At 39.1% G+C, this 13077-nt stretch overlaps 1 protein-coding gene and 1 non-coding gene across 4 annotated transcripts in view; both read right to left on the reverse strand.

The window, feature by feature from the left end:
• Nucleotides 1-13077, reverse strand: part of UBAP2 (ubiquitin associated protein 2) — a 115691-nt gene that overhangs the window by 19663 nt on the left and 82951 nt on the right. For all 3 annotated transcript variants that reach the window (XM_068973928.1, XM_068973927.1, XM_068973929.1), the window contains 4 exons: nucleotides 11626-11815; nucleotides 8511-8724; nucleotides 968-1248; nucleotides 205-374 (listed from right to left, as the gene is read on the reverse strand). In XM_068973928.1, coding sequence (XP_068830029.1) covers nucleotides 205-374; nucleotides 968-1248; nucleotides 8511-8724; nucleotides 11626-11815 — 855 coding nt within the window. The remainder of the gene's footprint in view (nucleotides 1-204; nucleotides 375-967; nucleotides 1249-8510; nucleotides 8725-11625; nucleotides 11816-13077) is intronic.
• On the reverse strand, nucleotides 11424-11504 carry LOC138081582 (small nucleolar RNA SNORD121A). The gene has a single exon (XR_011145037.1). It is a non-coding gene; the product is annotated as a small nucleolar RNA SNORD121A (small nucleolar RNA).

Below are 13077 nucleotides of genomic sequence, written 5' to 3' on the forward strand. Positions count from 1 at the left end.
AGGGGGAAAGCTGGGCAAGACTGCTAACAGGCACAGGCTTTCTTTTTAGGGGGATGGAAGACACATTCTAGAGCTAGCCACTGGTGACACAAACCCATCACTATAGGGTTTATTTTCTCCACCAGGTGATTTCTTAGGCTCTACTGTATTTAACTTTGCAAAGGAGTTAATCAAAACTAAAAAGAGAAGTGGGAAACTGTATACCTTAAAGATTTTGAATACAAGCTAATGGGAATCTGGCTACTATTTTCACTGCTTGCAGCTGATCCAAATTCAGAGAGAGAAGGTTCTGATCCAAATTCCAAGGCGCCAAACTGGACATTTAATCCTGTGACATCTGCTGATCCAGGCATTTCCACTGCAGAAGCTGGGATCTGTAAAAGCAAAACCATGATGTTAGCAACGGAAGTGAGAGATTCCCAGCCCCAAAGGCCTGCAGAGCTAACAAGCACTGGGTTCCCAGGGCCCTGTGGGGAGGCCTGAGGAACAAGGAGTGAAAGGCAGGAAAAAGAAATAGGATTCTTTTTTTAAAGAGAAAGGAACAGAGCCAAGAAAAATTAAAAAGTTAACAGAATGGTCAGTTCCACCAAATGCTTCTTAGGATGGGGGGTGGGAGTTGGGGGGAAGGGGAGGGTGTGATACGGGATTGTGGTGATGGATGGGTGAGGAAGAGGGGCCTCTAATGAAAGCATCTCCTGGTCAAGGAACCACTCCTACCTCTACAGAACAGAGCTAAGTAAGTATAGAAGAACATCAGATTCTCTTAACTAAACGCACAAGATCATCAGGTTTCCTGAGCGAGACCTGTAATTTGAATGGACAGTCCTGTCTCTTAGCACAAACCCATTAGTCACTCAGAAATGACCGATTCCTCATAAATCAAGAGACTGTACTTGAAAATACCCCATGAACTATGTGTTAAAATGCATCCACCTTTGGTACTATGACTTCCTTATAAAAGACCCACCTTAGAAGCTGGAGGTATTCGCCGAGACTTAGGGAGTTTAATGTGTTTGGGCTGTGGTTGGTGGGCAGACACAGCGATGTTTTCGACAGTCATGCTGGGAAGCTGCAAAAGTTTGTTCACAGTGGAGGTACTGCTGTCTCTGGGTGCTGTCTCTCGGAGCTTCACCTGGGAAGGAAAGGACTCCAAGCCAGGAGGAGGAACAGTGACGGCCTGAGTCTGGTGCTGCTGTCGTTGGCTCAATTGGCTAAGAACAGGGGATGGTTCAGGCTGAGATTTGAAGTCTAAGAAGCAGGGTGGGGGTGGGGGAAGGCAACAATCAATCATTTAGGCACATGAGCTCACAGCTCCCTCTTCCGCCATCCCTGACGGTGGAGGGCTACTGGCACCACTGCTTTCTCCCAACCATCTTCTACCTCAATCCCAAACATGGTGTGTGCATGTGTCTATAATATTTTAACAACTGGCCTGTGACAAATGGAAAAGGACACCTGAATGAGTTTGTAGCTAATGTCTTATGCAGAGAGGAGATTCAGTTTATGCTAAAGCATCTGGGGTGGAGAATGGGTATTCATATTTTATATTAACTTTTGAAAATTACTATTTCAATAACATATGTGATACTACAAAATCCAAAACATACAAAAATATATATGAGGAATAAAAATCACCCTTCCACCCTGTTCCCAGAAGCAGACATTTGTACTGTTTCTTGAATAAAAATATTAAAGGTATTTAGTTTTCAGAAACTGTGCCACATTAATCCATGAAGAACTGCTCCATTTTTATAATTACAAAGTCAGATATTATACACAAGTTCTGATTTTTAAAACCAGTATTATGTTAATAAACTTTGAAGTTTTCCAATTTCTTGATACGAAAAGCAATACTGCAAATAAATATATTTTTATGTAAGACATTTTGGTCAAGTGTAAGCACAGCTGCAGGACCAACTGCTAGAACAGACTTGCTGGTTCAAAGAGTGACTTGATATTTTTTATATTAAGGAACTTCACCCTTTGCCTATAACATGATTTTTTTTTCATAGTTTGTCTCCTTTTTCATTTGGTTATGATATTTCCTATTACATCCCGACAGGTAGGGTCTACCTCACACAGCGTACATAAAAATCTTCCTATGTTTTTCTGTTATTGTTATTCATTATCTGTGTTGAGGTATTTTCACCCATTTGGCACTTTGCTGAACAGTAGGAGTTAGGGATCCAACTTCATTTTCCAGCTAGATACCCAAGAGAAATAAACCATCTTTCCACCATGGATCTGCAGTGCTACCTCTATCATACAGAGAATCTTTTTCTGCAAAGAACCAGACAGTAAATATTTTAGGCCCTGAAGGTCATCTCTTAGCAACTATTCAACTCTGCCTTTGCAGACTGAAAGTAGTTACAGATAAAACGTAAATAAATGGCCGTGTTCCAATAAAACTGTACTTCCACAAATGGGGGCAAATCCAGTCAAAGGTCTTTGTCTATTTCCATCATAGTTGAATCTATTTTCGTCTTGATATTAGAGCAAAGTACAAAGAGGACAGGCTTTCAAAGAATATGGGAATAGCATGCTCAGATCTAAAAGCTCATACAACTCAGTAGTTAAATGCACAGAAAAAGTTAACATACACAGGAGGCCTGTATCAGAAACATCAGCTTCTGTCAAGAAACACGAAATTTTTGTATGTTCCAAAGGATGCCAATGCTCTAACTGATAAAAGGGACTCTCTTTACCTCGATTATTTATACAATTTGGTTTATATTGAATGTTCTCTCTCCTTCTGGGATTCTACAATTTTGGTTTATACTAGGTAGAGAGTGCCCATGTGACCAGTCCCCCAATAAAAACGTCCCCCCTTGGATGTTGAGTCTTTAATGAATGCTTTGGTAGAAAAGACAAAGACTTCAAACCAAGAGTCGTCTCAGGTACCCCTGTAACAGTAAACCATTTCATTCAGCAGAAAAATGTATTTCCATGTCTCTCAGTATACCCTAAACATAAACCAGACAGCCAACCCTATGGTTAAAGTACACCTCTGCTATTGTGGCATGTGTATTGGAGGGAAACAGAGAGTTAATGTTACAAAGTCTATGGGTGTACAGCTTGGAAAACATCTAACTTAGAAAATATTTATAATACAAACCACAGACATTAAGGCTAGACAAAATCATGGCAGATACATACGTGTTAGAATCAGAATACAACAGAGAATATGACTTAAAGTATTGTCCACATTCCACCTTCTTATTCTAATAAAACTCAAAAAAAAAAAAAATCTGTCTAGGTATTTATTCAAAGTGTTGTTTCCTTGTATCTGCTTGACTACTATCATGCTGTTGCACATCTGTTCAAGGTATGGACTACTACTACTATTAATATTAACAAACAAATATAGGTATTTATACAATGCCAAGCTGAAGGATTTAATTCAAAAACTGCAGAAGTTCTACTAAAAAGAAATATGCCTAGTCAAGACAGAACCCATAAACACTAACAATTGACATTCACCTCAAAGTCGCCCCTGGTGACTCAGATGGTAAAGCGTCTACCTACAATGCGGGAGACCCAGGTTCGATCCCTGAGTCAGGAAAATCCTCAGGAGAAGGAAATGGCAATCCATTCCAATACTCTTCCCTGGAAAATCCCATGGACGGAGGAGTGTGGTAGGCTATAATCCATGGGGTCGCAAAGAGTCATACACAACTGAGCGACTTCACTTCACTTTCACAAAGTCTCCCGCTTGTGAATTGGCTGGCAGGGTAAAGTGGCTAAGAGTGCTGGGTGGCTGTGGTTTGGGGCGGTGGGTGGTCAGGACCAGAGGGGTAGTCTCTGGCTGACTTACAAGGTGGAGCAAAGGTGGAGGGACTTTATCTTGGCATTTGCTGGTGGTAATAACTTCTTCCCAGTTTCTGCTAAGTCAGAGATCTCTGTTGTGTTCTTGTGCACTGGCTTTTGGAACTCAAGTAAAGGCCCTTTCGTTTCAGATGAAATTCCTCTTGGTAGATTGGACCTAGCCTGGTCTTGGGGGAGATTAAGCCCTGAGCCTTTGGAGTGGGAGCACTGACTCCAAGAGCCTAGACAATCAGAGAACTAAGCCTCAGTTCACTTCAGTCGCTCAGTTGTGTCTGACTCTTTGCGACCCCATGAATCGCAGCACGCCAGGCCTCTCTGTCCATCACCAACTCCTGGAGTTCACTCAAACTCATGTCCATAGAGTCGGTGATGCCATCCAGCCATCTCACCATCTCATCTTCTGTCGTCCCCTTCTCCTCCTGCCCTCAATCTCTCCCAGCATCAGAGTCTTTTCCAATGAGTCAACTCTTCTCATGAGGTGGCCAAAGTATTGGACTTCAGCTTCAGCATCAGTCCTTCCAATGAACACCCAGGACTGACCCCCTTTAGAATGGACTGGTTGGATCTCCTTGCAGTCCAAGGGACTCTCAAGAGTCTTCAACACCACAGTTCAGAAGCATCAATTCTTTGGCACTCAGCTTTCTTCACAGTCCAACTCTCACATTCATACATGACCACTGGAAAAACCATAGCCTTGGCTAAACGGACCTTTGTTGGCAAAGTAATGTCTCTGCTTTTCCATATGCTATCTAGGTTGCTCATAACTTTTCTTCCAAGGAGTAAGCGTCTTAATTTCATGGCTGCAATCACCATCTGCAGTGATTTTGGAGCCCAAAGAAATAAAGTCTGACAATGTTTCTACTGTTTCCCCATCTATTTCCCATGAAGTGATGGGACCAGATGGCCATGATCTTCGTTTTTTCAATGTTGAGCTTTAAGCCAACTTTTTCACTCTCCTCTTTCACTTTCATCAAGAGGCTCTTTAGCTCCTCTTCACTTTCTGCTGTAAGGGTGGTGTCATCTGCATATCTGAGGTTACTGATATTTCTCCTGGCAATCTTGATTTCAGCTTGTGCTTCTTCCAGTCCAGCGTTTCTCATGATGTACTCTGCATAGAAGTTAAATAAGCAGGGTGACAATATACAGCCTTGACGTACTCCTTTTCCTATTTGGAACCAGTCTGTTGTTCCATGTCCAGTTTTAACTGTTGCTTCCTGACCTGCATACAGGTCAAGACCTTTCTCGAGAGGCAGGTCAGGTGGTCTGGTATTCCCATCTCTTTCAGAATTTTCCACAGTTTATATCAAATAGTGAAAATTCACACAAAGGAAACCACTTGAATACAAGACCTGGCATCACCCAACCACCAGGAGCACCCTGTGCAGGATGCCTCTTCTAAACAACAAACAAAAGAAAAATATTAACCCAGTCATCAGCAGACAGGATTACCACCTCACGCATCTTACCCATCAGAGGAAAAACAAACAAACAAAAACTCAGCACAAATCTCACCCTATACAAAGCTTACACAAACCACTCGATCAACCTTAGAAGGGCAGAAATCAAAAGGAAGAAAGAATTCAACATTGAAGCCTGGGAAAAGGAGACCTCAAATACAGTTAAGTTAAAAAAATAATAATGAAAAGGCAGAGGAATATTACACAAATGAAGGAACAAACTAGAAACATAGAAGTCCAAATAAATGAAGAGGAAATAGGCAAACTACCTGAAAAAGAATTCAGAATAATGATAGTAAAAATGATCAAAACCCTAGAAAACAAAATGGAGAAAAATGCAAGAACCAATTAACAAAGATCTAGAAGAATTAAAGAATAAACATACAAACAAACAACACAATTACTGCAATTAAAAATACTCTAGAAGGAATCAACAGCAGAATATCTGAAGCAGAAGAATGAATCAGTGAGGTGGAAGATAAAATGGTGGAAATAACTTCTGAAGCACAGAATAAAGTAAAAAGAATGAAAAGAACTTAGGATAGTTTCTTTTCATCACATCACATCAAAAAGCTCATACATCATGGTCAAGTCGGGTTTATTCTAAGAATGCAAGGATTCTTCAATATATGCAAATTAAACAATGTGATACACTGTATTAACAAATTGAAAGATAAAAACCATATGCTAATCTCTATACACGCAGAAAAAGCCTTTGACAAAATCCAGCACCCCATTTATGATTAAAACTCTCAAAATAATGGGCATAGAAGGAACCTACCTCAACAAGTAAAGGCCAGATATCATAAACCTACAGCAAACATTATTCTCAATGACGAAAAACTGAAAGCATTCCCCCTAAGATCAGGAACAAGACAAGGTTGTTCACTTTCACCACTATTATTAAACAGTTCTGGAAGCCCTAGCTACAGCAATCAGAGAAGAAAAAGAAATAAAATGAATCCAGATCAGAAAAGAAGTACAATGGATTAAAGACCTAAATGTTAAGACCAGAAACTATACAACTCTTAGAGGAAAACATAGGCAGAACACTCATTATTTGCAGATGACATGATACTGTACATAGAAAACCCTAAAGATAGTATCAGAAAATTACTAATCAGTGAATTTAGCAAAGTTGCAGGACACAAAATCAATACACAGAAATCACTTGCATTTCTATATACTAACAGTGAAAACTCAGAAAGAGAAATTAAAGAGTCAATCCCATTCACCATTGCAACAAAAATAAATAAATATCTAGAAATAAACTTACCTAAGGAGACAAAAGAACTGTACACAGAAAATCATAAGACACTACTGAAAGAAATCAAAGATGACATAAACAGATGGATAGATATTCCATGTTCCTGGGTAGAACGAATCAGTATTATGAAAATGACTATACTACCAAATGCAATCTACAGATTCAATGTGACCCCTATCTAATTACCAATGGCATTTTGCACAGAACTAGAACAAAATATTTCACAATTTATATGGAAACACAAAAGCCCCTGAATAGCCAAAGCAGTCTTGACAAAGAAGAATGAAGCTAGAGGAATCAACCCTCCTGACTTCAGGTTATACTACAAAGCTACAGTCATCAAGACAGTATGGTACTTGCACAAAAACAGAAATACAGACCAAGGAAACAAGAAAAGCCCAGAAATAAACCCATGCACCTATGGGTACCAACAAAGGATGCAAGAATATACAATGGGGCAAAGACAGCCTCTTCAATAAATGGCGCTGGGATAACTGGACAGCTACATGTAAAAGAATGAAATCAGAATACCTCCTAACACCATACACAAAGATAAACTCAAAATGGATTAAAGACCTAAATGTAAGACCAGAAACTATAAAACTCTTAGAGGAAGACATACGCAGAACACTTGATGACATAAATCAGAGCAAGATCCTCTATGACCCATCTTTTAGAGTAACGGACATAAAAACAAAAGTAAACAAGTGGGACCTGATCAAACTTAAAAGCTTTTGCACAGCAAAGGAAACTATAAACAAGGTGAAAAGACAACCCTAAGAATGGGAGAAAATAACAGCAAGTGAAACAACAGACAAAAGATTAATTTCTAAAATATACAAGCAGCTCATATAACTCAATGCCAGAGAAACAAACAACCCAATCAAAAAAGGGGAAAAAAGACTTAGACATTTCTCCAAAGAAGACATACAGATGGCTAACAGACACATGAAAAGATGCTCAACATCGCTCATTATGAGAGAAATGCAAATCAAAACCACAATGAGATATCACCTCACACCAGTCAGAATGGCCATCATCAAAATGTCTACAAACAATAAATGCTGAAGAGGATATGGAGAAAAGGGAAAGCTCTTGCACTGTTGGTGGGAACGTAAATGGATACAGCCACTATGGAAGACTTAGAGAGATTCCTTAAAAAACTCGGAATAAAACTACCATTTGACCCAGCAATCCCACTCCTAGGCATATACCCTGAGGAAACCAAAACTGAAAAAGACACATGTATCCCACTGTTCATTGCAGCACTATTTACAATAGCTAGGAATTAGAAGCAACCTAGATGTCCATTGACAGATGAATTGATAAAGTAGTTGTGGTACATATACACAATGGAATATTACTCAGCCATAAAAAGGAACATATATGAGTCGGTTCTGTTGAGGTGGATGAACCTAGAATCTATACAGAGTGAAATGAGTCAGAAAAAGAAAGATAAATATCATATTCTAACACATATATACGGAATCTAGGAAAATGGTACTGAAGTATTTATTTTCAGGGCAGCAATGGAGAAACAGACAAAGAGAATAGACTTATGGACATGGGGAGAGGGAAGGAGAGGGTGAGATGTATGGAAAGAGTAACATGGAAACTTACATTACCATATGTAAAACAGACAGCCAATGGGAATTTGCTGTATGGCTCAGGAAACTCAAACAGGTGCTCTGTATCAATCTAGAGGGGTAGGATGGGGTAGCAGATTGGCGGGAGGTTGAAGAAGGAGGGGATATTTGTATACCTATGGCTGATTCATGTTGAGGTTTGACAGAAAATAACAAAATTCTGTAAAGCAATTATCCTTCAATAAAAAATTAATTAAAAAGAAAGAAAGAAATATGCCTGGTCAAATCCACATTAGTGTCAAAAAGTCAACCTACTCTGCCAGTGTTTGGCATGTCCTCACTAGGGGCAAACCACCGTAGAAAATGCACACTTACCAAAATGACTAAGGACTGAGGACTGGGAGGCTGGAGGCTTGAGGTCCCAAGAAGAAGTGGTTGTGGGAGAACTCGTACTATTTTGCTGTGAACTTGAGGTGGTGGTAAACTGGCCCAAACTCGGAGCTTTCAACTGGTCCAAAATCTGGGAGCTGGTGATGTTCGTCATTTTTGAAGGGGCAAGCTCTCCAAATCCTGAACCAAGGACTGATGACTTTAAAGGGAAAGAAAAACAAAAATCCTCAGCAATACAGAATTTCTACATGCCATTGTATTTTCACAAGGATTTTAAAAATTATAGCCTAGAACATTCTGAATTAGTAAGACTCATCTGAATAAATACTACACAAAAATATTACCAAGTAACAAGATCTGACTAAATAAACCTAACAATCCTTCCTGCTTCTGATACGAGAGCTTCGAGGGAAGAGGAATTTCCCTAGATTTTAAGTTTCCTAGATTTTAAGAAATTTATTTTTATTCAAAAAGTGGTATCATTTAAGCTTAGAAACACATTACTTTTTTTTAAAGTAGAGAGAAATATCACTAATAAATGACAAAGACAAGGTTGAAAAACAAAATACAATATTTTCTTAAGTGTGGAACGGTAATCATCTTTAACTTTGCCAAGTTTTTACTAGGGTTAGTCACAGAGAGATCAGCCATCAGATCATCCTGTAAGGTTAAAGGCACATCACAGTACTTAATGGTTTGTATTCCAGAATCAGACACTAAATTACAAGGATATATGTGTGTACTGAGCAGATGCCCTGAACACTGCTGTGTTTATTTCAAGATGTTCTGATGACCAAGTACACCAACTAGACTTCCAGAGCAAATGACCAGCCAACGTAAGGGTGGCAGGTCAAGTGCATTTTTACTTATCAATATCATTAAATTACTGAAAAGATTAAGTCAAAATATAAATCCACAACCACCATAAATGTTAAAAATAGAAATGATCTACATTCCATCAAGAGGCCTGATCTAGAAAGCTGAATCAATTATTTCTGGTATCAATTTCCAAAGCCATGGACTATCTGTCCCAGTTGTTTTTAAAGATATCCAAATTTTCCAATGTGAGCAAAAAACTTCAGGCTGTGGGCAATTACTCCACTTCAAACACAGAATCTGCTTCTATTAAAACAGCTGTGATAACATTACTTATCACTGCTCCTGACTCTGTGCTCATGCCACCCACTACGCCACTCTTATGTCGCTTATAAATGCATCAAAACCTTAGCTCAAGCCCTTGCTCAAAAAAAGGCATCTTCTTCTTTTCTTCCCCAATCTCTACCCTGCATCAGCTAACTTAATTGTAGTGCACTTTCTGTGTGTTTCACAACAGGATGACATCACTGCATCAATGACTAAAGCCTTGCTTCAGGTAATACCTAATAGCACAGGGCTTCAATTCCACCTCTACATTTCAATCAATGGGGACAGTTTACAAATGTGCCTACGGGTACACTTGTGCACATGCATTCACATAAACACATACAAATGCTCAACTCCCAGTGCCAAAGATCCTGACCGATCTTGTGTAGAATCTAGCTTAATCTTATAATTACTAAATATGCCAGATAGTAATAACTGAAGTTTCCCAATGATAGTAAAAGCATAGTATCACTGAGAATCACTGCTCTCATATGCGAAACAAACAATTTGTACTCTGGTTTCTCAAGATGTTGTTCACGATAAAAAGCAACATGCCTGAAGGATGCTGTTAAAATAAAAACCCTAATGTCCTATCTACATTTTCAAGTAGCCTATGATTCCAGCAAATCAGCAAGGACATCACATCAGTGTACCATTGGCAGATTGGGGAAAAGGAAGTGGATAGTTCAATCAAACTCAGGGGTATTAATGGGCCCTCTCAAAGCAGAGTCTGCCTTGGGTCTGTCCGTCTTCAAGCAGTGACACCCTCTCAAATGCTATCAACAATGACGCTAAAAATGCCAACTTCCCAAGCTAGTTATACTTGGCATGACATGACTATGCAGAGAAGATGACAATGAGAAGTTCTCATATTCAAGCCTCCAGTTTTTAGGGAACAGCAAAGAATTCTGAATCAAGGTGGGGGAGTGGGGTGGGGTGTGGGGGGTGGGTGGTGGGGGTGGGCTGTGTGTGTGTGTGTGATTATCATAGATCACATTAATAAGAAATGCCATTTTTCAACTGTAGATTTCAGATTAAACACAACAAAGAATAAATCAAAGTTTTATCACTAGTGAAAGCTATGGATTTATGTCTATAGTCCTTTCAACCTTGAGTCTTGCAACTCAGAACAGCCCACACTTGGACGGAGACCTGAGTTTACCATTCTGCAGCTACATTCTTTCACATTCTACGCTCTAAGCTTTTTACTCCCATCAGTTATCTTCATTTGCTTCACTAACAGTTCCTGAGCTTTTCTCTGACAGAAGTTAGTTCTCTTTTTTTGTCTATGCTACAAACTATGAGGTATCTTAGTTCCGTGAACCCTCACCCCTGCAGTGGAAGCACAGAGCCTTAACCACTGGATCACTAGTGAAGACCCGGGAGCTGAACTGTTACAGAAGCCAAAGTCATATATGCAGCAGCAGATGGCACTGTTCCAATAAAAGCATATTCAATTTTTAAGGGCCTCTACTATACAACTGTTTGGAATAACAAAACCAAAATGCTAAAAATTTAAGAACCTAGGCAGATCTAGAAATAACTGCTTTTGCAGATTAGCAAATCAATACTGACAAACATTAGCATTTAAGTAAACTGGAAAACAAATGAAAACTTAACATCTTAAGTATATAGACAGACTCTGAAACAAACCCAAGGAAAAAAATCATCCTTCTTACTAGAAGGATCCCTAAGTTGATTATGACCGAACTAATTCATAATTCAACTAATCATAAAGAAGTACTTTTTATCTTCATCCAGAAAACTCAGTGGTTGAATTCTACACAGAACTGTCAGATATGTGCTTGGAAATTATGACATCATGGTTTTCTGGACTGAGATCTAGTGTAGAGATTTTTATATGCAAAAAAATAATGATAAGGCAAGTGCCATTCAAGAATACATTTATTCATGGGACCATTCCTTAAAATCCCATACTAAGAGTAAAGTGAGTTACCAAACTCTGAGGTGGATACGAGTTGACAGCATCAGAGCTGCCAGTCCCTGGTGCCATCTGATTGTTGTGCTGAGAGTTCGTGAAGACAAGGGCTTGGCCAAAGCTCTGCTGTTGAGAAATTTCAAAGGAGTTGACTTCTGGGGCTTGACTGGGAGGAACAGGCTTCTGGAGCAAGGCTACCAGATCAACACTAAACAGACAAAAAGCAAATGAAAGAATGAGTCAGAGGCAAATCTTACCAAAAAATAAACTTGAGAAATGAATCACTATAAATAAGTTCATGCTAAAAATAATCCCAGGGAGGAAAATCTTTGGAAACTGGAGTTTAAGAGCAGCAAAAGGAAATTATCAATCATCCCCCCACATGCCTACCCTACCAAGAAGGCACACCAAGCCACCGAGACCCAAATAGGGCTTTGCAGAGAAGAGAAAAGAAAGGTGCACTGAGATGTTTCCACAGAAATGGCACAATGACAACTGATTAGAAAACCTGGAGCAACAGAGTACACCTCAACAGTTTTCTTGGCTTGTTTCCTTTAGAATATTTGGCCCTCTTTATTACTTAAAACCAGTCTCTCTTAAACTTTCCAAAAGGAAAGTAAACCCATATTTTTGAGAAATGAGGACCAAAGCCATGCTAGACCATTCAAGCGGTTTTGATATTTACCATAAATATTCCTGTAAGTTTTGCGTTCTATCCCATGATATATTTAGGTTAATATAAATCTCATAATTTCGCTCTTAAATATTTAGGGGGAAAATGCACAACATATTAAAATACTCTGTTAATTAGACTTCCTATAACGTCCCTAGGAAGACTGAGATTCCAAGTTCGGAATCATGGCCTTAAAACCTGAAAGCATGAGGAAGAAATGATCTGTCAGATAATATATTTCTTGACATGAGAATGAACTACTAATTTCTCCACAGAATGAACTAACATGGTAATCTGCTCCATTAAATCCTTTTAAAGGGCAGTTCCCAAGCAGTTCTCCTAAGGGAAACTCACCATGCCAATGAGGCAGATTCTGGAAGGTCAAATAATTCAAAACTCACTCGTGATATACAGCCAAGTTCCTAGGCTTGAGTTTCTCTCCTTACACACTACCCACTCTCATGTCCCCGTAACTGAGAAACAGTTATGGGATCCAGTATTATGGACCCTAAGGAATGTTCTAGCTTATGATAACCTAATTCCAGGGATACAAATTCTTGGTAGTTATATTACATATGACCCATCTCAAAAGTTCCATAACTACAAAAACCAGAAGTTCTATTCCAAACAACTGATGAAATATATATATGAAGAACACTGCAGCACTACTGTCGAAAAAATAAGCCTTAAAAGGTCCTTTTTTTTTTTAATTTTCACTTTATTTTACTTTATAATACTGTATTGGTTTTGCCATACACTGACATGAATCCACCACGGGTCTACATGCGTTCCCAAAC

Source organism: Capricornis sumatraensis, chromosome 6, assembly GCF_032405125.1.
Source record: "Capricornis sumatraensis isolate serow.1 chromosome 6, serow.2, whole genome shotgun sequence".
In the NCBI taxonomy this organism is placed as follows: Eukaryota; Metazoa; Chordata; class Mammalia; order Artiodactyla; family Bovidae; genus Capricornis; species Capricornis sumatraensis.